Genomic DNA, 24456 nt, shown 5'->3' on the forward strand with positions numbered 1-24456 from the left:
TAATCAGAGAGAAATCGCCACCCAGGCGCTCATCCTCTGGCGTTTCGCTAGAAATAAATAAATAAATCCTCCCCGTCGAACCTTACTGGCAGCTCCATCCGAGGAGGAATGGAACCAAGTTTTCAGAAGGCCTGACAAGACAATCCAACTTTCACTCCTTTCGTGGGCTCAGGAAGTCGCCCCCAGCTGGGGGTGATAGCAATCCCAACGGCCCTAAATCCCTGCACGCTAAGCCGATAGAGTTGTTTCCCTTTCTCTCTGCCTGAAAAACTATCACGATGTGCGACACTGGCCCGTTTTCTCCTATTTTGAACAATGTACGGGTATAGGGGCCCAAACGCCAATAGCTTTTTTTAATGCGATGCACCATTCCGAAAGGTAAACCCGAGCATGGTGTTGCGATGTTTTTATGCTAGCGGTCTTTTTATTTGTGGGTTTGTGCGAGCCGAAATAAATAAATAAATTGAATTAAAATAAACATCCGTGTCTGGGATTCAAACCCGCGATGGCGTCAACAGATTAGCTGCGTTGCCCACTGCGCGAGAGCGCTAGACTTTCTTTGGAACCGAACCCACTTCGCGTAAACTGCAACACACTCTCGCGCGGTGCACTGCACATCGTCTAAATCATCAAATAACACAGCTATACAAATAATAGTCGCGCTCTTAGAACAGGCATGTGCTTTGCATGCTTTGGCGTGGACACCACTGTGGAGGAAAAAAGTCAATAGAACAGTGCGCTTTAGCGTTGACAACTTTGCTTCAGATATGGGCTCTGCAGAACTGTGTAAATTGGCGTTGACGACGAAAATATTGGAAGATGTTTAAGATTCGCTTTAAAGTGTGTAACGTGATAGCGTGGTGCAGCGGTGCCAAGCAGTCCACGGAACGCCATCGCCGGTTGCGCGTGACGCCATGCCCATTGGATAAATCGCTGGGAGTCTGTAGGTGCGTTGAGTCAGTGCAACATAAGTAGCGCTCTTAGATACGTGGTGTCGGTTCCAACCTGGAAAAAGCTGTGTATTCACGCAGTATTTAGCGCAAAGCAACATAAGCATCCGAGGCGAGCGGACGCGTGTCACATGCGCTCCGCAGTTTTTGGGCTTTTTGACCCGTTCAACCCAACTGGGCCACCATAATTTTGGCTGGGATCGACGCCGGAAGTGAAGAGGACCACGAGGACCCCAAATTCAAGCCGGTGATTCCAATATTTTGGATTTTGTCGGCATTTGAATTTTCCATGTGGCCGACCAGGCGTTAAGCATAACGAGGCTTAGCAAGAGAGCGGGGCTCCGCGGCCTCCCCGGCCTCGGCCCGAGGTAAAGAAGACCGGGAGCGATGTCCCGAGCAAGCGACCCCAGCTACGACCGACCCTCAGCGACAGGCCCGACAAGATTTTCGGCCGACTCGCAAGAAATCATGGAGGAAGACCTCCAGGACACCACCGAAGCGACTCCCGAGCAACAGGTCCGAGGCGGACCCGCGGGGGCGGGCAGCCAAGCCCTAGGAAGCAGCACCCCATCGACGCAGCGCTCACAAGTAAGCAACAATGGCGGAACCGACGCAGATTGGGAAATCGCCATGCCGAGAATGCAGAAGAGACGCCAATGCAACGATAACAAGCAGCAAGTTTTGGCGGGAACGAGCCTAGGGAACGGGCCTTCCTTAGGCGCGGCGAAGGTCACAGATGGAACGCCAGCTGCGCCGGAGAGGAAAGAGAGAGTAGGAGCGCCGAGGCGGAGTCTGCCGCGGCTCCCCAGAGACGACCTTAAAATAGTCCTTCGGCCGAGGGGACTCGCTGTTAAAAACCTGCAGACGCACCAAGTGGCGCGGGCGGTAGTCGCGGCTACCGAACAAGGATGTAAGGCGGAGGACCTCATCATCCGACTGCGCAACGGATCGAACATCATCATCATCAGCACCAACAACGAAGAAGCGGCCCAGAAGATTAGGCGCATCATGCAGCTGAGCTTCGAGGGCAAGAGCTACGCCGTCAACGCACACGTGGCAGCACCGGAAGGAACGCTGCGCGGGGTAGTCAACGGCGTGGATCCGGGAACCTCACCGGAAGAACTCAAGACCAACCTCAGAGTCCGCACGCAAGGCGTGAAGATCCTGGCAGCCAGAATGCTCGGGAAATCCAGCACGGCCGTCATCACCTTCGACGGCCCCATTCTCCCGAAGCAGGTGCTGTACTACGGCGGGGAGATGTGGTGCTACCCGTACCGGCCCACGAGGCAGGTGTGCTACGCCTGCGGCCAACAGGGGCACCGAATGGACGTCTGCCCGAACCCGGACACCAGGACCTGCAGGCAGTGCGGATGCCAGTATCCGGCGGCAGGGCACCAATGCACACCCAAGTGCCTGCTGTGTGGCGGCGACCACGCGGTGGGCACGAGAGACTGCAAACAACGCCTCAAGTCAGCGAGCGAGCTGCGGTGGGGACCCCAGCAGCAGCAGCGGCGCAGCCGAGGCCGCAGCCGGAGAAGAAGACCAAAATGGTTCTGGGACGAGAGCCAGGACCCGGGCCGGAGCAGCCGCGGCAGCAGCCGGAGCCAGAGCCGAGGGTCCAACCGGGACGGGTCCTACCCACTCCTGGGCAACGCCGGCAAGCAACAGCCGCAGCAAAAGCAGCAGCCGTGCCAACAGAAGAAGAAAAGCGGCGGAGGTGTTAAGGTGAGCTGCGGAGACGGCCCTCCCAAATCACTTTTTGCTCCGCACTCTAACACTAACAACATACAAACCACACAAGACAAACGACTATTAGAAGAGATTACGAGCCTCAGGCGCGAACTCGAGAAAAGTCGCGAGGAAGCGAGGCAACTAAAGAAACAACTAAATGACATTATCAGAGAGAAAGAAGAAATGAGGGCGGGTTATTCGCCGGCTAGAACGCCGACTCCACCACCTCAGGCGATGGACATGGCGCAACAAAACCACGAAGGGGGAAACCCCATTGATATAAAAAACCTCATAATGACTCTACAGGGACAGATGCAGCAAATGCAAAGTGAACTGCAACAGACACAACAAAAATTTGCCCTGCAAGAACAGAACTTTAGAACCTATATTAAAAACCAGACCACGCAAAGAACCACCAACGACGCCAGAGACAGACTATTCAACGAACGCAGGTTCGGCGCAGAGACCCCCAACACAAACAACAATAACAAAACTTGGCAGAACGCCACCAACAACTAGAACTTTGGCAATGGAACAGCAGGGGGTACAAGCGTAAGCAAGGCCTCCTGCAGCAATTCATATACACCAGAGGAACCCCACCGGATGTAATTATGTTACAAGAAAGAAACAACACCCCAACACTCAGGGGCTACACGTGTCAGGAAAGCGGTCGCACTGCGACCCTCATAAGCAAACAAGTAGTAGCCATAGCACACAAAGAAATAGAGGACACCCAGGTCGAACACGTAATTACAGAGATAATTCCAAAAAGAAAACAAATTCCAAAAGGACCTATATCGTAAATCTATACAGCCCACCCAAGCAAACAAATGGGAACTTTATTAGGCTCTTAGGAGGCGAAAAAATTGGCGGGACAGAACACCTTAATCATAGCGGGCGACTTTAACGCCAAGAGTCCGAGATGGGGCTATAACAGAGAGGACAAAAACGTACGCGGCATCTGCAAGGCGGCAGAGAACGTAGGATGCGAGCTGCTAACCGACGAGAATCAACCGACTAGGCAGGGGAACAGCGTCAGTCCAGACACGAGTCCCGACCTAACCTTCATAAGGGGCGCAAAACAAGCGGAGTGGGAAAACCTACTCGAGAACCTTGGAAGCGACCACCACATAATAAGGATCTGCACGGTGGCGGACAACGTCAGGAGGAAGATTGGCACGGCTCGGCTGACGGACTGGGACGCCTTCAGAGCGCACTGCAAGCAGCTCGAGGGCGACATCGGTTCTGCGGAAGAGTGGAGCCAACAACTCAGACGAATCCAAGACCTATACACGAAAGAAGTAGACAGAACGGAACAAACGCCGGAGGTGGACAAGCGGCTCCTAAACCTATGGGAGGCGAGACGCGGGCTCACCAAGCGGTGGAAGAGACAAAAACTCAACAGGAAGCTAAAGAGGAAAATTGCTGATATAACCAAGCAAACAGAGCAGTACGCGACGCAGCTGGCCAGGCAGGGGTGGAAGCAATTCAGAAACTCGCTGAACGGCACCCTCAGCACAGCCAGAACGTTGCAGATCCTCAAGGCCCTCATGGACCCGAGCAAAAACAAATCCGAAGGCAGCAAGTCGATACAGAGGCAGGTGCACCAATACGAAGGCACGGACGAACAACTACTCGAAGAGGTCCGGATCAAGTGCTACGGCAAAGATCAGGTCGAGAGCTACCGAGAAGAATACCGTGGCGAGGAGAACCCGGCCATGGACCGACCCATCACGAGAGAGGAGGTCGTCGAGGCGATAAGATCGGCCACGAAGAACACGGCGGCGGGGGCGGACAAGATCCGGAACTCACTAATAAGGAACCTCAGTGACGAGGCGATAGATCAGCTTACGACCTACCTCAACAAGCTCTGGTAAGAGGGAAGAGTGCCGGCGGAGTGGAAACACGCCGTCGTCGTGATTATTCCGAAGCCAGGCAAGAAGCTCCAGATCGAGAACCTCAGGCCGATATCTCTAACGTCGTGCCTGGGCAAGCTGTACGAGAAAGTGATCACTAAGAGAATCCAGTCGCACCTGGAAAACGAACAATGGTACCCGAACAGCATGTACGGGTTCAGAGCCAACCTCTCTACGCAAGACGTGCTGCTCCAACTCAAGGAGGAAGTGCTCGAGGCGATGCCGAAGGCGGGCGAAAACGTCGTCATGGCCCTCGACATAAAGGGGGCTTTCGACAACGTAAGCCACGCGGCCATCATGGAGGGCATCAACAGCACCAACTGCGGGAAGAGACCGCACGATTACGTCAGAGCCTTCCTGAGCGACAGAACGGCGACCGTGGGGCTGGGCGAGCTGAGAAGCGACGTCTTCCCCACGCCGTGCAAAGGCACACCCCAAGGATCCGTCATATCGCCCGTCCTCTTCAACGTGGCAATGATTGGACTTTCAAGAGATCCAGGGCATCCAACACGCGATGTACGCCGACGACATCACGATATGGGTCACCCAAGGATCACTCGGGGAGAAGCAAGAAAAACTACAGGAAGCGGCAACTTGCGTAGAAACTTACACCAGAGAGAGGGGCCTAAGATGCTCGACGGAGAAGTCGGAACTCCTCATGGTCGGCAAGGATCCCACCCAAGCGACATAGGAGGTCGTTCTCGAGGGACACAACAACCCGGAAAAGAACATGATAAGGATCCTGGGCATGTGGTTGCAAGGAAGCCGGAAATGCAGCCACACCATCAGCCTGCTGAGTAAGGCGGCAGAGCAGGTGGGCCGTATGATCAACAGAGTCTCCCAAAAGAGATATGGAATGAGAGAAGAAGACACTCTCAAGCTAGTTAACAGCCTAATTGTCAGCCGAGTCACGCACTCCCTGCCGTACCACGCGACGACCAAGGCGGAAAGAGAGTAAGCCGACATCATTCTCAGGAAGGCGTACAGGACTGCTCTGCACCTACCCAACTACACGTCGAACGAAAAGTTGCTCCAGCTAGGCATCAGCAACACCTTCAGCGAGCTCGCCGAAGCTCTGCTGAAAACGCAAACCACGAGACTCAGAGGCACCCCCACGGGACGAGCGCTGCTAAGAAGGTTGGGTCGGGACACGAGCGGACTGGTAGACAGATACGCGGACGTACCGGACCACCTTAGGAAAACCGTTAACGTAGGACCATTGCCGAAAAACATGGACCCCAATCTTCTCGAAAACAGACGAAAAGCGAGGGCCGAGTACGTGGAGAGAACGCTAGCCCAGTTAGACAACACCGTGTACACAGACGCTGCCGTATATCCGCGCGAGAGAGAACGCGTAGCCGCGACGGTAGTGGTAAACAAGGAAGGAAACATGATCACGTGTTCCACGGCAAAGGTCGCCGGCACAGCGGAGGCCGAAGAGATTGCCGTTGCGCTGGCGGCAGCAGAAGGCTACAGAACGGGCCGATCTCTCAACATACTGACGGACTCGAAGGAGGCGTGTAGGAACTACACGAGGGGCAGGATCAGCAGAACAGCCCTTAAAATACTCAGCGGGGTAACCTCCGCCGAGGAGAAACCCAGGCATAACCTAATCTGGATCCCGGGCCACGCGGGCATAGTGGGGAACGAAAGGGCAGACAGCCTAGCTCGAGGTAACGCATTCCGAGCAGGGCAGTCAAATGCTCCGGAACTCCGCCTACAGGCTTGCGAGGGGGGATACGCAGAGACCTTGCACTTGCATAGGGGAGCTAGAATTAGATATCCACTACCACACAAAGCCCTAACAAAGGAGGAAGCGACCGGCTGGCGCAGATTACAGACCAACTCCTTTCCTAACCTGCACATACTTAATAAGATGTTCCCGACACAATACAGAGCCACCTGCCCTTGGTGCGATGCCACACCTACACTTTATCATATCAAGTGGGAATGCGAACGCAACAAAGCATTCCACCAACACGAACACCCGAGTGCGGAGCAATGGCAGAGTCGGCTCACCAGCGGCGAGCTCGCGACCCAAAGGGCCTTAGTGCAGCACGCGACTGATGCAGCACGACGCAGTGGAGCCTTCGGATAGGGGCCCACCCTTGCTTACGAGAAGCCTCAAGTCACCAGCGCCAGAGAAGACGACGGAGACTTCACAACCGCGAATCCCTTGAAAGATACAATAAAGTTTTCACTCTCTCACTCCGCTGGCCACTGCGCGAGAGCGCTAGGCTTTCCTCGGAACCGAACCCACTTCGCGTAAGCTGCAACACACTCTCGCGCTGTGCACTGGACATCGTCTAAATCATCAAATAACACTGGTATACAAATAATAGTCGCTCTCTTAGAACAGGCACGTACCTTGCATGCTTTGGCGTGGACACCACTGTGGAGGACAAAAGTCAATAGAACAGTGCGCTTTATCGTTGAAAACTTTGCTGCAGATATGGGCTCTGCAGAACAGTGTAAATTTGTATTGACGATGAAAATATTAGAAGGTGTTTAAGCTTCGCTTTAAAGTATGTAACGCGACAGCGTGCTGCAGCGGTGCCAAGGAGTCCACGGAACGCCATCACCGGTTCTGCGTGACGCCATGCCCGTTGTATAAATCGCTGGGAGTCTCTAGGTGTGTTTAGTCAGTGCAACATAAGTAGCGCTCTCAGGTACGTGGTGTCGGTTCCAGCCTGGAAAAAGCTGCGTATTCGCGCAATATTTAGCATAAAGCAATGCTAAACCACAGCAGCTTTACAGCGTTGGCTCTAGTGGCCACGGTTCGAGCCTGCGAGTTATTTTGATTCCATGGATAGAATTCAAGATGGCGGCCTCCATACCAAGGATATTCTATTACAGCATGAAGCTCTGCTTCTAGCGTTTCTCGTCTCAGCATTATGCGTTATAAGGCAAACCGTAACCCAGTGGTTACAATGGTAACCGTGGTGGGTAAATAATAGTATATACACAAAGAGAATTTATTGTGTACTCAGTAACATGTAAAGTACAAACATGACGTCCCCTTAGGGATCGCACAAAACGAACAAAAAGGGCTGTTCGCTATACAAAAAAAAAGGCACTCCAAGTAAAACAGTGCAGGTAAGGGGCACTAAGTCACCCCTCCAAATTAAAGGGCAGTCAAAGTCTAGGGCGCCCTGTCAATCACTCCTCAACGAGGACAGAGTGGATGGCCCCCTTACTCAAAAAATGATGGGGGGGGGGGCACACATGATAAAGGGAAGAGGGCGGGTGTACACACATCGAAACAATGGCACGAATCAAACAACTCTTGGCACCATCAAAAGAAACTAGGGAGGGAGGGGGCTAGTAGGGCACTAGAGGCATCTCGAGCCCTCCTCCCTCACTACATAAAAGAGCGTGTGCCAGTGTCGCAGGAACTGCGCCTCGCCATCTGTTTCGAGCCGGTCAGACGGGTATTTCCAGATGATGAGACGCAAGTTCTGCAAGGCCGGGTACATGGCACGGGCGGGAGTGCGGTGCGCCTCGGCGAGGCACCAACGCCGCAACAAAACAAACATCACTGAAATGTACACCAGCTGCTCGATGCAGCCACGCCACCGCCCGCCACGGGAGTGTTGGCGTACACGAAAAAGTCTATATACGAGGTGCCACATGATTTTTGCGGCTACACGGTGAAAGAACACATGCGAGAGGCTCTCGGGAGCACCACAGTTAGCGCATTCTTCATTGGGCACAACGCCCCACCTGGCTAGGCGCTGGCGCGTTGGGAGGACGCCCCAGTGCCTGAGCCATTCAAAGTCCCGCACTTTGTGCGGCAGCCGGCCATTCGCCCAAGCGTCCCACTTGGACACAGCTGTCGCGCGCTGGTCGTCCGCGGAGAGCCGCAAACACGCAACAAGCTCGCTAATCCGCGTGGGAGCAACGTTAGCTGCGTTGGTGTCGGCGAGGTCGGATTCGAGCGCTGACTTCATACCATCGACGCCACGGTAAAAGGACAAAGGCCTCCGTCTGCGGGCTGGTGTGGCGCCCGGGCAGAAATGCGTGCCGCGCCGTGCCACCAGTACAGCATGAGTGAGCGGCCGGGATAAAACTCGCTCGCCAACAAACTTTGGACGGTCCTCAGGGCGAGTACGCGTGCAACGGTCGGGATGAAGGGCAGACCGAGGCCCCCACTGCTCGTCGGAAGGTGAAGGAGGTGGCGGGCAACCTGCGCTGTCCCGCCCTCCCAGACGAAGGTCCCAACCAGGGACGCCAGTCGGCCCGTCGTACGACGCGGGGTCGCCGCGACGCGTGCCACATAGAATGCCAAGGCGCATTCTCGCGTCTTGACCACGGCGACCTTCGCGTGTAGGGACCGACTGAAGCGCGCGGCGTCGGAGAAGGCGCTTGCTGCCCGCGAGACAACTTCGTCCCAGACGCGGGGAGAAACCCCAGTGGGCCGAAAAGCACGCCAAGAACGCGCACCGCGCTCACAAAGGGAATGTCTGCTGGCAGAGGACCTCTGAACTGGCCGAACCGGAGGGCGTGGCTTTCTGTCGTGTTCAATTGCGCTCCGGAGACAGCTGCGTACTGGGAAAAAGTAGTCAAGGAAGCGCTAAAGCTGCACATGTCGCGTACAAAAAGGGATATGTCGTCCACGTACGCGGAGACAACCACCGTCTCCTGCCCGGTCAACGGGGAGCCCCGAATGTGCCTGTCTGCAGCAACCCTACGCACCAGCGGGTCGAGTGCGATGACGAAGAGGGCCGGCGAAAGCGGACACCCCTGTCGCACTCCCCGCGTCACTGGAAAGGAGCCGGCGATGCTGCCATTCACAACTAACTGGCAATTGAAGCCTGCGTATAGAGAGCGGAGTATGTGGAGAAAACTTTCGGGAAAACCGAAAGCGCGGAGTACGGCGAACAAATAACCATGCTCCACGCAGTCGAACGCCTTCGCCTGGTCGAGAGCGACAAAGGCTCCCGGGACCCGTTTGGAGCAGGCATACTCAAACACGTACCTCGTCAGTGTGAGCGAGGCAAACACCGACCTTCCGGGCACCGCGCAGGACTGGTAGGGACTGACCAAGTCGTGCAGGTGGACACGCAGCCTCCGGACAAGCAAGGTGGCGACGAGCTTATAGTCGGTGTTAAGGAGGGTGATGGGTCGCCACGCCGAAGGGCTAGACGCAGTGCCACCCTCCTTCGGGATCCAAACAATGCGGCCCACACTGAACGAGGGAGGAAAGGAGCCGGTGTCAAAAAGGACGTTTAAGAGGTCAACTAGGACCTCGGACCTCGAGGTCCGAGGACTTCGCCGAGGACTTCGAAAAAGGCCGAATAAAAACTGACCACCAGTCCGTCCGGGCCGGGGGCGATGGACTGGTTCATGGCGCCTAAGGCTGCTCGAACCTCGTCTAAAGTAATGGGCGACCTGAGCGCCGCGCAAGCGTCCTCAGGGAGCTGAGCTAGGCGCCCGCAAAACGAGCCGACGGCCTCCTCGAAACCCTCTTGCTCATCGAGTCCTCTGGACGTGAAGAGTGCCGCGAAGTGTTCGCCGAACACGCGCCCAATAACAGCTGGGTCGGAGGACGTGGAGCCGTCCTCCAACGCGACCATCTGCACGCGATTACCCCTGTCACCGCGCCGACTAATGGCCCGGGCGAGGGCAGCGCCGTCGTCGAGCGGCAAACGAGAGGAAAGGGCAGAGAGGGACGCGCGCGAACTGTCCTCGAGGACGCAGTGATAGCGCACGCGCAACGTCTCGAGATACTCTCGCATCGCGAAAGTAAGGGTACCTGCATTGCGGACGATGCGCATGCCGCGCAGAGTGTCGTTCAGCGCGGTCGTGACGCGAACGCGCGACGCTTTCCCCGCCCGAATGAGCACATCCCGCCAACAACACTTGAGCGCGTCCCAAAAAGCGGGAGACACTCGGTCGACACCTCCAACGTACACAAACACTTCAGTGTCAGTGTCAAACACTTCAGTGCGAATGTCAATAAGACCCTATTCATCAAAGAGCACCGCGGGATCCATGCGCCACATCAGGAGGTTGTACGAACGGCCAGGCGCTGCGCGCAATCTAACACGGGGAAGTGGTCGCTTCACTTAAGGCCTGATGGGAACGGCAGGACTGCGCACTGAAGCAAGCAAGCTTCCAGAGCGGAGGGGATGTAAACCCGGTCTACACTCTAAGAAAAAAGGGTGTAAGAAGGGTGCATCTTCACGACTTATGCTATCTGAAGGCGCATGGACTAACGATGCACTTTGCAGAGTGCATCGTTACACCCGTGTGGAGGTGGTGGAGGCCGTTAGTCTCTTTCAGAAAACTTACCCCCTTTTTTACTCTTCAAACCAGCTGTGTTCCCTCGGCGCGAAGACGCTGTACAGCAAAGTATGCAGCCCTCACCGCCTCCCCTCCCTCTCGAAGACGGTCCTCTCCCGAAAGCGGGGTGGCGGGGTTATTTTGAGGACAATATTTAAAAGCTACGCTGGCTCACGCTCCCCCACTGCATTGATCCTTTCACCCGCGCTGGCGACACTGACCGCGCCTCCTCGCTTCTTCAAGGGACCAGAAGCTATTTCTTGGAAGAACACGTACAGCGATCTTCTGCCCATCTCCGCCTGGAGGCGGCTTGGCGGATGCACAGAACGTTACTGAAAAAAGGTGCATTGGCCGCGATCGGCCACGACAGCCATCACGCATGCAAACATGCTCTTGGTTGCTAGCGACCAAATTAATCACTAATATTCGGTGCATGTGCTTTCATACTCATGATTGGATATCATTTTAAAAAGAAGTAAGTCTGCAAAGACAGACGGCATGATCGGTGCTGTGTTACTCCTCTTACCAATAGCAGCTATGAACGAAATCAACAGTTTAGCGCTTCAACACACCAGAGGCATGAAAATTATTGCGCTTATAATTTCGGCTTGTGGTTAAGCTTTTATTAAAGCGGTAATAAAAGCTTTAAAAGGAACAGTTTTGCTTCAGAGCCAGCGTAAGCTCTATTAGTCAGCGCTGCTCTTCATTTTCTAATAGCGTACGATAAATACCAGGGCGGTTAATTCCCTCCGTACAATTTCGAATAACGTGCACTGCTTTTCGAATAACCCCTCGTTGTGGCACATGTTCCTGAGCAAATAACAGACGAATAATAGAAAGGGTTCAGGTTAACATGCATACAAGTTAATAAATCAAAATCAGACGAACGAGCGAGATTGTTGACGCAGTAATTTTATGTTAGCTGAAGATGCAATGTAACGCAAATCCTGAATAAATTGCACTCTCATATTTCTGCTCCATTTCAACAACAAAAAAGAGCCCTACTCGCTGATAAACGCGTGATCTTCACCACTGATACTGACAACGCTGAAAAACAAAAATGCAAGACACTAGGGAAGGAATAATTCTCCATCTGAACTGAGTTGTGAACGTGGCCTGACCATTCCATATATATACGTACTTTTTTGTTCAGAGCACTTTTACCAAGACACGAGCCAGGCCTCAGAGTCGCACTTTTGCTGGTCTACTATGAGATCACCAGTATTTGTACACGTGCTCGGAAACTCCTCAACGCAGCGTAAAAGACATTTCTACGTTTCCTTTCCAACAGGTGTACGGATCCTTTCTCTCGGCACAAGATATCGAAGCCCATAGTAATCAATTTTCGAGATAGCTGCATTTCCTGATCATGTTTTGGCGCGTACAAGTGTTTCACTAGAAGCAATTCAATTTCAGCTTATTTTAAATTGATAAACAGGGTGCGAGGCGACCAATGCGATTTAAGTCTATTCGAACTTCTCTTGCGTATGAAATTCTGCTGCACGCCTACAAGAGCAGAAATTAGCTTAAACTCAGTGTACGTGTACGTAACTTTTAGCTTTTAGTAAACAAGGGAAGGGGAAGGGGAAGCTTTCAGGTTGTTCCGTGCAGCTTTAATGCAGTCAAGTAGTACTGATAGTCAGAAATGAAGTTGACTGCCTCCAATTTTTTTTTTCGAACTTTAGCGCTATGGAAGCATCGAATTCCGCAACAAACCGGGTGTCAGAGGAAACAGTAATCAAGGCGCTTATATTGCGGCAGTGCATTGTGAATTCTTATGGAATGGTTCATGCGTCAGGAAATAACTCTTTCCTTTAGAGGCTAATGATAAGCACTAAACAGTACATTGCACTAAATAGACGCAACCCGAAGACCCAAGCTCGAAAATAAATGAAACTACGGCGTATAAACCGGCAGGTTTTCCTTCATCATCGTAAGTTGCTTCGGATGACTGAGACTTTTGTCTTGTACGCACAAATAAAACTGAGCTAAAGGACACATTGTATCGCACTGACGAACCAATCTTTAACAAAAGCATAAATTCGGCGGTGGCAACTGCCTATACTGAATAAAATGAAAGCGCGTATAATAGACGGAATCGCCCGAATAACCAGTCGGTTGAAGCGTCTTAACGGATGCTTGCTGGCATAGCGCTGGCAGTGCTCCATTTCTGCTCTGTTGACCCATTTTGAAAATATTTTGAGAACTTCGCGAACACTAGAACGATGAGAGGTGAGAACTGCTGCATCAGCAGTGGTCGACTGTCGTTTGAAGCCCTCTTCTGCGCCATCTTCCTCAAATGTTGTGAATCCTCTTTGTTTGCCTGACGCTTCTGATCACTCGATGCGGCTTTATTAAATCCATATTTCTACACCTGTATCTATTTCGATTGAGCTAAACTATTTTTGAACAGAGCAGTTTTTTTGCTTTCTTCGGATTCTCCTCACACGTGCGGCCCCATAAGCACAAAAGAAAGATGAAATTTCTAGCAGCAATATCACGCGGCAATATCAGTACTTAAAACTGTTACTGTACCTCACATTGAATCAATAATGCTGCAGCATTTACATCGCTTTTTTTAGCCGGTTCTATGAATGATTTAGAAGTACAGGAAGGGCAGTTTATTGATATATATTTCGCAGTGCCTCCTGTACGCGGTAGTGAATGAGAGCTGACGAGAACTTCCGAATGATCCTCGTAACTTTAAGCTGCAGCTGCTCTCAAAACTATTCTGTTGCATACGCCACACATTTACGGCAGCATCTGCGTAATTCATACTGCGTAATAGCAGGCTGCATTAAAAGCTTCAAAGGGATACTGCAAGGACTGACAAGACGCGTCTCGCCGCCCTCGTTGTCTCCGATAACGGAAGAGTTGTGCGCATGCCCAAAGCGCGGAAAGACGCGTCATTGTAGTGTTTGTTCGTTCACGCTCAAGGCTGCAGGAAAGGGTTGTTATCACTTTTGTTCGTGGCGCGAGAAGCGACCAGACTAATCTCGATTGATCGCAGCCATGAAGGGCTGCATCTAGGTTTTTCTAGATTACTGTAGAAGATCTTGTCCTGTTATCTGGAAGTTTCCTTGCCGCCTTTAAATTGAGCGATGCCGCGAGCGGCGGACATTCGTAGTTCGACGACCGACGAGCACGTTTGTTGCTTACGCCGCCGCCGAGTGATTCAGTTATTTTGCGGGCGCAAGTCAGCCCAAATAAAGAGCTTCGTTTGCAAGTATTTCTGGTGTCTTCCTGACCGCTGGACTGCCGTCACTAAAACGTGACATCTGGTGGAGGTGCTGGGTACGACAAGAAGATGCACTGTCCTGTTGGGCGCGAAGTTCTTTTTCAGAAGGACATTATGGTGAAGGACGAAGGACGACAGTTGGCGCTTGAACCCTCGGGGAGGCGATGCGGTCTTGCCTTGCAGATAATCAACCAGGCTTTGCAACTCAGGATCCGAGCGCTGCTGCTGCGCGAAACTGCTCGCGCTTACCGGTCCTAAGAAAGCGTCGTCGTCTTCCTCTTCCGGTGCTGCGTCGACGGGGGCTCGCGACAAGCAGTCTGCGTCGGAATGCTTGCGGCCAGATTTGTAGACTACAGTTATGTCGAATTCTTGAAGGCGCAGGCTCCAACGAGCAAGGCGGCCGGAGGGATCTTTCAAATTGGCTAGCCAGCACAGAGCATGGTGATCGCTCACAACCTTGAATGGTCGTCCGTACAGGTAGGGGCGAAATTTCGACGTGGCCCAAATAATGGCGAGACATTCTTTCTCGGTGGTCGAGTATTTGGCCTCGGCTTTCGACAGTGAACGGCTAGCGTACGCGATAACCTTCTCCTGTCTGCCATTTTTCTGAACGAGGACCGCTCCCAAGCCCACACTGCTTGCATCGGTATGAACTTCGGTTTCGGCGTTTTCATCAAAGTGCCCGAGCACAGGAGGGGACTGTAAGCGGCGCTTCAGTTCGTTGAAAGCTTCCTCTTGCGGCCTTTCCCATTTAAAAGGCACGTTAGCCTTGGTAAGTTGGGTCAAAGGTTCAGCGATGCGCGAAAAGTTCTTGACGAATCGCCGGTAATAAGCGCATAATCCAAGGAATCTGCGTATAGCCTTCTTGTCATTAGGCTGTGGAAACTCTGCGATCGCAGCCGTCTTCTTGGGGTCTGGGCGAACTCCATCCTTGCTTACGACGTGACCAAGGAACAGCAGCTCCTCGTAAGCGAAGTGGCACTTCTCTCGTTTCAGTGTCAGGCCTGAAGACTTTATCGTTTCCAGCACTATCCGAAGCCTTCTGAGGTGGTCTTCAAAGCCTGAGGAGAAGACAACAACGTCATCTAAGTAGATTAGGCAAATCTGCCATTTCAAGCCTGCGAGCACCGTATCCATTACTCGCTGGAACGTCGCTGGGGCAGAGCAGAGGCCGAATGGCATCACCTTGAACTCGAAGAGTCCGTCTGGCGTGATGAACGCAGTCTTCTCGCGATCTCTTTCGTCGACTTCAATTTGCCAGTAGCCGCTCTTCAGGTCCATCGATGAGAAGTACTTAGCGTTGCACAGCCGATCCAATGTATCGTCGATGCGGGGGAGGGGGTAGGCATCCTTCTTCGTAATGCTGTTCAGGCGGCGGTAATCGACGCAAAAGCGAAGGGTGCCGTCTTTCTTTTTCACTAGGACGACTGGTGCTGCCCAGGGGCTCCTCGATGGTTGGATGACGTCGTCACGAAGCATTTCCTCAACTTGCTTGCGGATAGCTTGGCGTTCTAGCGGCGATACGCGGTAGGGGCTCTGCCGCAGTGGTCGGGCGTGTTCGTCTGTGACAATGCGGTGCTTGGCAAGGCTGGTTCGTCGCACATTCGATGCTGATGAGAAGCAGTCGCTGTACTTTTGAAGAAGGCTGCGTATTTGGTCTTGTCTGCTCCGGGTTAATGCTGGGTTGATATCAAACGATGGTTGATGGCCTTGGTCAGATGGTTCTACGGGTTGGTCGGCTAGGGCAAATATGTCTCTGATGTCTGCCAGCTCGTAGAGGAAAGCGATCGTCGTACCTTTGTTTAGATGCCGGTATTCTTCGGTGAAGTTGGTTAGCAACACCTGGGCTCGGCCATTTCGGATTTCGGCGACTCCCCTCGCGACGCCCAATCCTCGATCCAGGAGTAACTGGGTGTTCCCCTCGATAACACCTTCGGCATTTTCGATGTCTCCAGTACCTATGCCGACGAGAACACTTGATCGGGGCGGCACGCTCAATGCTTCATCGAGGACGTTTAAGGCAACGTGATGAGTTGCGCTCGTCGCAACAGGTATGGCTTTTTCCGTGGAAAGCTTGATCGACTTAGATCGAAGGTCGATGATCGCCCGATGTTCGTTCAGGAAGTCCATTCCCAAAATCACGTCTCTCGAGCATTTCTGTAGGATCAGGAAGGTTGTCGCATAGGTTCTCCCATTTACAGTAACTCTCGCGGTGCAGCGTCCTGACGGCGTAATCAGGTTGCCACCTGCGGTGCGGATCAGCGGGCCATCCCAGGTTGTTGTCACCTTCCTGAGTCGGACAGCGAGTGGGCCACTCATGACAGAGTAGTCAGCTGCCGTGTCCACCAAGGCAGTAACCGCGTGACCGTCGACCGTAACTTCAAGGTCACTTGTTCGCGTTCTGGTATTGTACGTTGTCTTCGGTGTCCGATCTCGGCTTCGTCGAGTAGTGAGGCTGCGGTGGGCGTACTGCGACGTTACTTCACTGGGCAGCGGTAAAAGCTTCAAGTCTGGCCGCGTCGTCGTCGGTGTCGTCGTCGTCGATGTTGTCGTCGTCGGTGTTGTCGTCGTCGGTGTTGTCGTCGTAGTTGAGGCATGGTCTTGAGTACTCGTCGATGGAGGATCTTTGTCATTGCGCTTAGAAGCAACCTCACCTCCAGAGGCTGCTTTATTTAGTTTAACCTTCGTGGGCTGGGGGAGCGTCCACGCACGGCGTAACCTCGGCTAGGAGAAACAAAGCGCGGGGACGATGGCGACGGGGAACGTGATATGCGGCTCGGCGATGAGTATTCTTCCCGACGTAAAAACTCCTCGATTTCGGCTGGTCGCTGGCCGGGTCGGGGTCGTGGAGCGTCGTAAGAGAACCCTCGGATGCCCAGTCTTCTGTATGGGCAGTGCCGGAGGACGTGACCGGCTTCGCCACAGTGGAAGCATAGTGGGCGGCGCTGGTCGGGAGTTCTCCACTCGTCGCATTTCCTCGGCTGCGCGCGTCGCTCGTAGGACGGGCGGGTTGGGGCGAGTGGGCGGCGGTCCAACGCAGCTGGCTGAGGGCGATAGGGGCTTGGGTCCCGTCGTCGAGGTGCAGGACGGCGCACAGCTGCGGCGTAAGTCATGGCTGGGGGCTGCAGAGGCTGCGTGGGTGTCGGCGTCACACCCAAGGCCTGTTGAACCTCGTCCCGGATGACGTCAGTGAGCGATGAAAGTTGCGGCTGCGTTCCCGTTGGCAGCAACCGTCGGAGCTCCTCTCGCACAACTTCACGTATAACCTCCCGCAGGTTATCATTGTTAGCGGTGTCCATGCAGCTTGCTGACAAAAAGCGCTGCTGGCGGTCATACTGGCGGGCTCGGGCGTCGAGAGTTTTCTCCATTGTGGATGCCTCTTCTACGAATTCAGCGACGGTTTTCGGTGGGTTGCGAACGAGGCCGGCAAATAGTTGCTCTTTAACTCCTCGCATAAGCAACTTCACCTTCTCTTCTTCCTTCATGTTCATGTCGGCACGCCGGAAGAGACGCTTCATCTCCTCAGTATACACTGCAACGGTCTCGTTTGGGTGTTGTATGCGAGACTGTAGCAGCTGCTGGGCTCTCTCCTTTCGCACGACGTTTGTGAAGGTCTTCAGAAGGTGTTCCTTGAAGGTTTCCCAGTTGGCAAGGCTGGCTTCCTCATTTTCGAACCAGACTCTTGCTGGTCCCTCCAGGGCGAAGAAGACGTACCTAAATTTCATGGCATCGTCCCAGTTGTTGAAGACAGCCACACGGTCGAACTGCTCCAGCCATTCTTCGGGGTCGGCGCCAGGCGAAGCGTCGAAGGTTGGTGGCACCCGGGGCTGCTGCAGAATGATTGGAGTGGTCGTCTGGGGCAAGGTCATGATGGACGTTGGTACTTGCTTTCGCTTCCGGGTAGGGTTCGGCAGGGTCCCGAACTCAGGTGCGTCCCCTTGCAGGCGTCGGCTTGCGCGGTGAACTGGACTCAGGTCCTGCGGTTGATGACTCAGAGGGCTGGCGTCACGGCTTGTAGGGGATGTCCGGAACATGGAAGGCTACCCAGCACCTCCACCAGATGTCACGTTTTAGTGGCGGCAGTCCAGCGGTCAGGAAGACACCAGAAATACTTGCAAACGAAGCTCTTTATTTGGGCTGACTTGCGCCCGCAAAATAACTGAATCACTCGGCGGCGGCGTAGAAAGAGAAGTTTTTTTTTCTGTTTCAACATAGAAAATACAAAACAAAACAGATGAACTTAATTCTCTGATCAGTCAAGCACATGCGCAGTGACGCAGCACTGAGCACGTCAGTAAGCAACAAACGTGCTCGTCGGTCGTCGAACTACGAATGTCCGCCGCTCGCGGCATCGCTCAATTTAAAGGCGGCAAGGAAACTTCCAGATAACAGGACAAGATCTTCTACAGTAATCTAGAAAAACCTAGATGCAGCCCTTCATGGCTGCGATCAATCGAGATTAGTCTGGTCGCTTCTCGCGCCACGAACAAAAGTGATAACAACCCTTTCCTGCAGCCTTGAGCGTGAACGAACAAACACTACAATGATACGCGGCACTATTTCGATTGAGCTAAACTATTTTTGAACAGAGCAGTTTTTTTGCTTTCTTCGGATTCTCCTCACACGTGCGGCCCCATAAGCACAAAAGAAAGTTGAAATTTCTAGCAGCAATATCACGCGGCAATATCAGTACTTAAAACTGTTACTGTACCTCACATTGAATCAATAATGCTGCAGCATTTACATCGCTTTTTTTAGCCGGTTCTATGAATGATTTAGAAGTACAGGAAGGGCAGTTTATTGATATATATTTCGCAGTGCCTCCTGTACGCGGTAGTGAATGAGAGCTGACGAGAACTTCCGAATGATGCTCGTAACTTTAAGCTGCAGCTGCTCTGAAAACTATTCTCTTGCATACGCCACACATTTACGGCAGCATCTGCGTAATTCATACTGCGTAATAGCAGGCTGCATTAAAAGCTTCAAAGGGATACTGCAAGGACTGACAAGACGCGTCTCGCCGCGCTCGTTGTCTCCGATAACGGAAGAGTTGTGCGCATGCCCAAAGCGCGGAAAGATACGTGCCACAAGGCACTATACCACAAGGGCAGACAGGCGCATGCAAAAATAAGCTACCAGCACACTGCAAGGACCAAAGGTTGTCGCCCCGCACGCGGGCGGCTTCACCTTGGGACACTACTGGGAACGCAGACGTTCTTTCAGTCAGCGGAGAAAAGGAAAAAAGGGGAAGCGCGGGGTCCGGCCGAACGAAAGAAAGGCACGAAGCATGGAGGAAGGAGAACCTCCTCTGTAATTCCTCTATGGCGCGAAGCAAGCTTTGGAAGCGATGGCTGGCGATGGGTTGTTTCTCCTGGTTTCTACCTTCCATGGAGGAACCTCCATGCTCCCTTCTCTCTCTTCAGGTCATGTGCCTGTCTATTTGGATTGGCCGCTCGCCTAGAGTCGAAGACGAAGCCGCTGTTTACCGCGCCTGGGTGCCGTGCGTGCAAGTCGCAAAGCGCATTCCTCTTTTTATCTTGTAGTACGGGCCTGTGTGCATTTAGGTTCTGTTCAGCGATTACTTCATCGTGCAAGCTTCATCGATGTGTGACGCTGCAGTGGGCGACATCTTCGCGAAAGAGTCAACGTCTGAAAGAAACAGCGCACGCCAGATCGTCGCGGCGCCCTCATCGTACGGATTCTTTGCGCCCAATTTCAACCGTACAAGTAAGTGACATTTTCGTTTGGTCATACGGGTTGTTTCCTGCCATCAAGTTATGGTGTGCTCAGTACAGATTTTTTATCATGGATTGTGTGCGCGAGCCGCTGCTTGTTGCTATTTCTTGTTTTGAGCCGGTCGCGTGCGGCCGGGGGGAGCCTATCGTGTACAACACACGATCGCAGCGGCGCAATCTGCAGGCGTCTTTCTCATGCTTTCTTTCGCTGCAGGCTCTGATCCTTCGTCTGCCGTCCGAAAGAACATTGCCGGTCGTCTCTTCAACGCCAAGTATTTGTCCCTGCTCACGACCATTCAGTAAGGTAAGTCCAAACCGTAGTCTCCGTTCAGAAAGGGGCGAGTAAATTAGTGTGCGCGCTTCTGTGGCACGTACTGCGCGCAGTGCTCACATCTACTGCAGCACTGTATGTGATTCTTATTGGACAATAATCCCTTTATAATTTTAGCGGCCTCTGCCAGGCCGCTTTTTTTTTGCGAATGGACGGCGTCAATTTTTTTTCTTTACTACGGAGTAGCAAGCAAACGATAAAACAGTAAACGTGAAATTTATTTATTCACAGGCAAGAAATTAGCAGCTCATTTGTGCTCTGCGCTTCCTGGCATGCGGCCGTTTTCGCTTACACCTTGCAATGTTTTTGCTAACCCAGAATGTGACTTATCATGCCAGCAGTTTTACTGCATTCGAATGGCAAGATGCGCTTGCTAATGGTGTTAAGTTGATATGTAACTGGCTCTTCACTCAGGCTGAGAACTAATAGAGAAAAGTGAACTTGTTTAGTTCTTTTTACTAGTGAAAAGGTCGGGGCTAGTTGGTGGCCAAACATTAGCTCACAAAAGCGTACAGTCTATGTCACCTCTTTTTGTGCTCTTGTATTCTCTTGTGAAAGAGTGAGACTTTAGGTTTGATGTCGCTCTAAGAGGTTGAATAGAAGAATACGCTAGTATCTAAGCTTTTCTGTTTAGAACAATAAGGATTTTGGTTGCACTGCGGTAATCTGTCAACGAAAAAAAAAATTCTGTAATGAATACTGTCAATCTCGTAAGCAGTAACAGTGTGGCTGTTAGAAAATATGTTAATTATGTTAGGCACTTAGTGACAATTCACTGGTAATAGGCCATTGTGCTGTAGAAGTTTGTCTAGGCTTATTGTGCCAGTGCACTGCGTCAGTTATGCCTGTTATAAATATGTGGCAAGTGCTGTAATGGATAAAATTTGGAATAAAAAGTTGTTTCTCGTTTTCAAACTATTCCTGTCGTTTTTTGAGCATGTGTGCTGCCATTACGTGGTTGAATGAACATATAAGTTGTCACTAACCATTACACTAACGCTATAAATGACGCCTCTATTGCAGTGCACCTGGGAGAAGGAGGGATGCAAAGGTGCACAACCATTGTCACTCCTAGCACCGAAGTTCAGCCTGGATTCTTCAAAACCGTACAAGTGGCCGGGACTAGATGTGTGTGGTATGTATGTTTTTATGTAATTGGGACATTGTTGTAAGTTCATCATCACTTGATGTCCATCCGTGAACATAGTATGCTATGTTGCGCAGCTGCAGCCATTCTATTACAGAGATTTTAGAGCTTTTCAATGTTTTCGAGGACTTAGTTCTGAAAGAATTACTGAATAATGGTTTCAATAATTGTGACCACTTTTTATGGCATGAAGTATAAATGCAGTTTTGTTGATGCAAAAGTAGGCTGGACTTCAGCAAAGATTTCATATTGAATTAGTTTGAGAGGTGCTGCCTACAATCCATGTTGCTGGCGTCAGAAAAAAATGACACACAGTTATGGTAATGCTTGGCAGGGTGGCATGCTACCAAGCTAATATGACTAGCACCGTTTATGCATGTGAAGCTTAATGTGATATGCAGCTACGTGAGGCTGTTAATCTTCTTTGCACTGTTCACACTTTCTTTTTGAGTAGGAAGGTGCTGTTTGTTCACTGATGTGAATAATTTCCAATAACTCACATGAATCCATATTAGTTTTATTTCACATCGGAGTGAACTTAAAATTTAATTAAGCTCACGTGCCCTGCATGTGACAGCAGATATGGAAGGCAACTGTTTTAATAGTCATTCTTGCATGCTCTCAGTCAGTGTTTACAATTTCATTATGCTAAGCATCTGAAAAGATGTGTAAAGGTAAGATTCTATTGCGCCAGCAAAATGTAATTCCTGAGAATTACTGCTGCTGCATATACTGCAAGCATTGGATGAAGGAGACTGTTCTATGCTGCTTGTGTAGTTAATGTAGTCTGTCAGTGAAGTCCATAACCAAAGCTTTTTGCACAGGCATAATGTAGAGGTGTAGTATGAAACAGGCTATGAACATGAATAAAAAGTATCTTTATTATAATGTGGTCCAAATAATTTTTTTGGTATGACGTTACATCATGCATGGAGACAACTCTTTAGATGTGTAAGTTGCCCTTGCTATTATTTCACGTTTAGCCGAAAGCTTTTGCTTGTTTTCCAGGAGTGGTACACTAAGATTTATAGTGCATAGCCTTTGTGCATAGGCCTTTCACCAGGTATTTAAACTGTATCGAAAGGCTGTGACAATGGAACGCACCCAGAAATGCCATCACAGGCACAAGCTTCCTGCTGTTTGCTAATCGGAAATGAATTCACAGGTAATATATGCAGGGAAAATTACAGTTGGAAGTATCACTCATTGATGCTCAGATAATCACCTACACTTCCCTTTTAGGAAGAAAATTCACTGTATGGGCAACAAAACATATAATGGCATCAGAGACCGGAGACATATTGTTAGCAAGGGCTGCATGAAACCTTAACCACTCTAGATACGGAGAACTAAAAACACGAGAATGGAAGGAAGGGTTTATTAAACGCAATTTCATTTTATCACCTTTTAGTAGCTTCCATTTCATGCACATGTTTTTCTGTTTCTTGATATGACCCTCTTATTAGTCTGGCATCCGGGATGCCTACAGCCTGACCGTGCAGCTGGGCACAATATTCTGGATTTTTCCTGAGAAGCCAGTGTGCTTTTGATAATGTCAGCATATGTGAGTGATTAAGTAGCTGCCATTTAGGACATGTTTTGTTTTTCCTGCATATCTTTTCTGATTTTGGTTCTCATTAATAAACAGAAGCCTGCACTTGTGGCATTGTTTTCATGCATCTCCCTTTATCCCTGCCTTTTGTGTGGTTTACACTTTTAGACCTGAATTAACTAAGTCCATGGTCACGTCGTCTGACCTTTGTGGTTGCAAAATTCATTACATGTTTTCTTCCCTGTGCAGGTCAAATACATGGTACATACTGCCTCCACCTGTATGAAGAAGACTGCCAGGGTCATTCCTGTAATATGGTGTAGCATGTGACAAAATAAATATGACAGTATGTTTCTTTCTCCGAATCGTTTATGAATTATTTGTGTACATTCTGCAGTAGTACCTGCACCTGAACACACAATGACACAGACCATCTCACATGAAAGATTCGTCACAACATTTTGACACTGCCTGCACTTCCAGAAAGACTCGGGCTTCTACCATATGGGTCAACTTTAGTTCTGCATTCAGTGGGCAGGTTTACGCTACAGAAGGGTAATAATGCTCTCGTGTGGACAGGATAAATACACCACCGAGTAGTCCATAGATACCCTTTCCAGTAGGGCATTACTTTGTACCACTAGAAGGGTAACTTTATCCATCATGTAAGGGTTTAAGCTTGCACCACAGGGGTGCAAACTTTGCTCTGTCTATGATGGTATAAGTTTAGTCTTTGACAAAGTAACTTTGCACTCCTATACATAGCATAAATTTACCTGCTAAAGGTGCAAACTTGCACCTTGCATGCTAGGATATGTTTATACTTTCCTCAGGCTAACATTTACCCCTTTTAGAAAGGCGTAATGTTATACCTAACCGGTTTAAAGTTACTCTTCTTATGTCAGTGCAAGTTTAGGCTATTAGAGCGTAACATTACTCTATGTGCGACAGCATAAATGCTTAGTCTCCAAGAAACAGCGTAACCTTACCCCCAAAGTGCAGTGAGCACCTTCTCTATATGCCGGCGAGAGAAAAACCACGCCTACGCCACAACACCGTGAGTCCGCTAACGAAAAAAAGGCATCTCCATTACAACGAGAACGAAAAGTAAGAACGTGAGTAGGAGTGCGAAAATTCCATTCCTGTAAAAATAAAACATCCACTCGATGCGGACGCGCAAGATGAAGCACTTCCCGCTGCTTGTCGGGGTGCCGAAAACGTTGCGCGTTAAAAGAAGCAAAACGAAAAGATGCCATCATGTAAATAAAAGGAAGAAACAAAGCAACAACAGTGAACATAAGAAAACGGCAACGGACTCACAGTAAAGTTCGTCGGGCAAAGTATGTAGGCGTGGCCAAGCACCGGTTCCTGGGCGGCGCTTGCTGGGGGGCAGGTCCGGGGTTTCTCCCGTCGTCCTGGCTGGCGGCCCCGCGGCGACGGGGCGACGATGCCAAGCGGTGCCAGCGGTTGCGCGGTGGTAAGGTCCGGCCGATGCGCGCGGCTGCGGCAATAACGCACCAACACGCACCGCCGCACAAACACCGTCCATCGTTCGCCAAACGCGCCGACGG

At 51.3% G+C, this 24456-nt stretch overlaps 1 protein-coding gene, 1 long non-coding RNA gene and 1 pseudogene across 2 annotated transcripts; all 3 read left to right on the plus strand.

Moving 5' to 3' along the window:
• The first annotated feature begins 1276 nt into the window (after nucleotides 1–1276).
• On the plus strand, nucleotides 1277–3200 carry LOC149326891 (uncharacterized). The gene is made up of 2 exons (XM_089564077.1): nucleotides 1277–1670; nucleotides 1719–3200. The coding sequence occupies exons 1-2, from the start codon at nucleotides 1338–1340 to the stop codon at nucleotides 3198–3200; spliced, it is 1815 nt and encodes a 604-aa protein (XP_089420203.1). The 5' UTR covers nucleotides 1277–1337.
• Nucleotides 3201–5344: 2144 nt separating this feature from the next.
• LOC149326892 (uncharacterized) lies at nucleotides 5345–8927 on the plus strand (annotated as a pseudogene).
• Nucleotides 8928–20096: 11169 nt separating this feature from the next.
• Nucleotides 20097–23221, plus strand: LOC149326893 (uncharacterized). The gene is made up of 3 exons (XR_016286428.1): nucleotides 20097–20159; nucleotides 21210–21321; nucleotides 23135–23221. It is a non-coding gene; the product is annotated as an uncharacterized LOC149326893 (long non-coding RNA).
• The last annotated feature ends 1235 nt before the right edge of the window (nucleotides 23222–24456 follow it).

This window comes from Amblyomma mixtum, chromosome 10, assembly GCF_055824585.1.
Source record: "Amblyomma mixtum isolate Tamu chromosome 10, ASM5582458v1, whole genome shotgun sequence".
In the NCBI taxonomy this organism is placed as follows: domain Eukaryota; kingdom Metazoa; phylum Arthropoda; class Arachnida; order Ixodida; family Ixodidae; genus Amblyomma; species Amblyomma mixtum.

Coding starts and splice junctions, on each gene's coding strand:
- LOC149326891 (XM_089564077.1), top strand. CDS start 1,338: ATGTCCCGAGCAAGCGACCCCAGCTACGACCGACCCTCAGCGACAGGC. Junction 1,671..1,718: donor GGAACGGGCCTTCCTTAGGC/GCGGCGAAGGTC, acceptor GAGAGGAAAGAG/AGAGTAGGAGCGCCGAGGCG.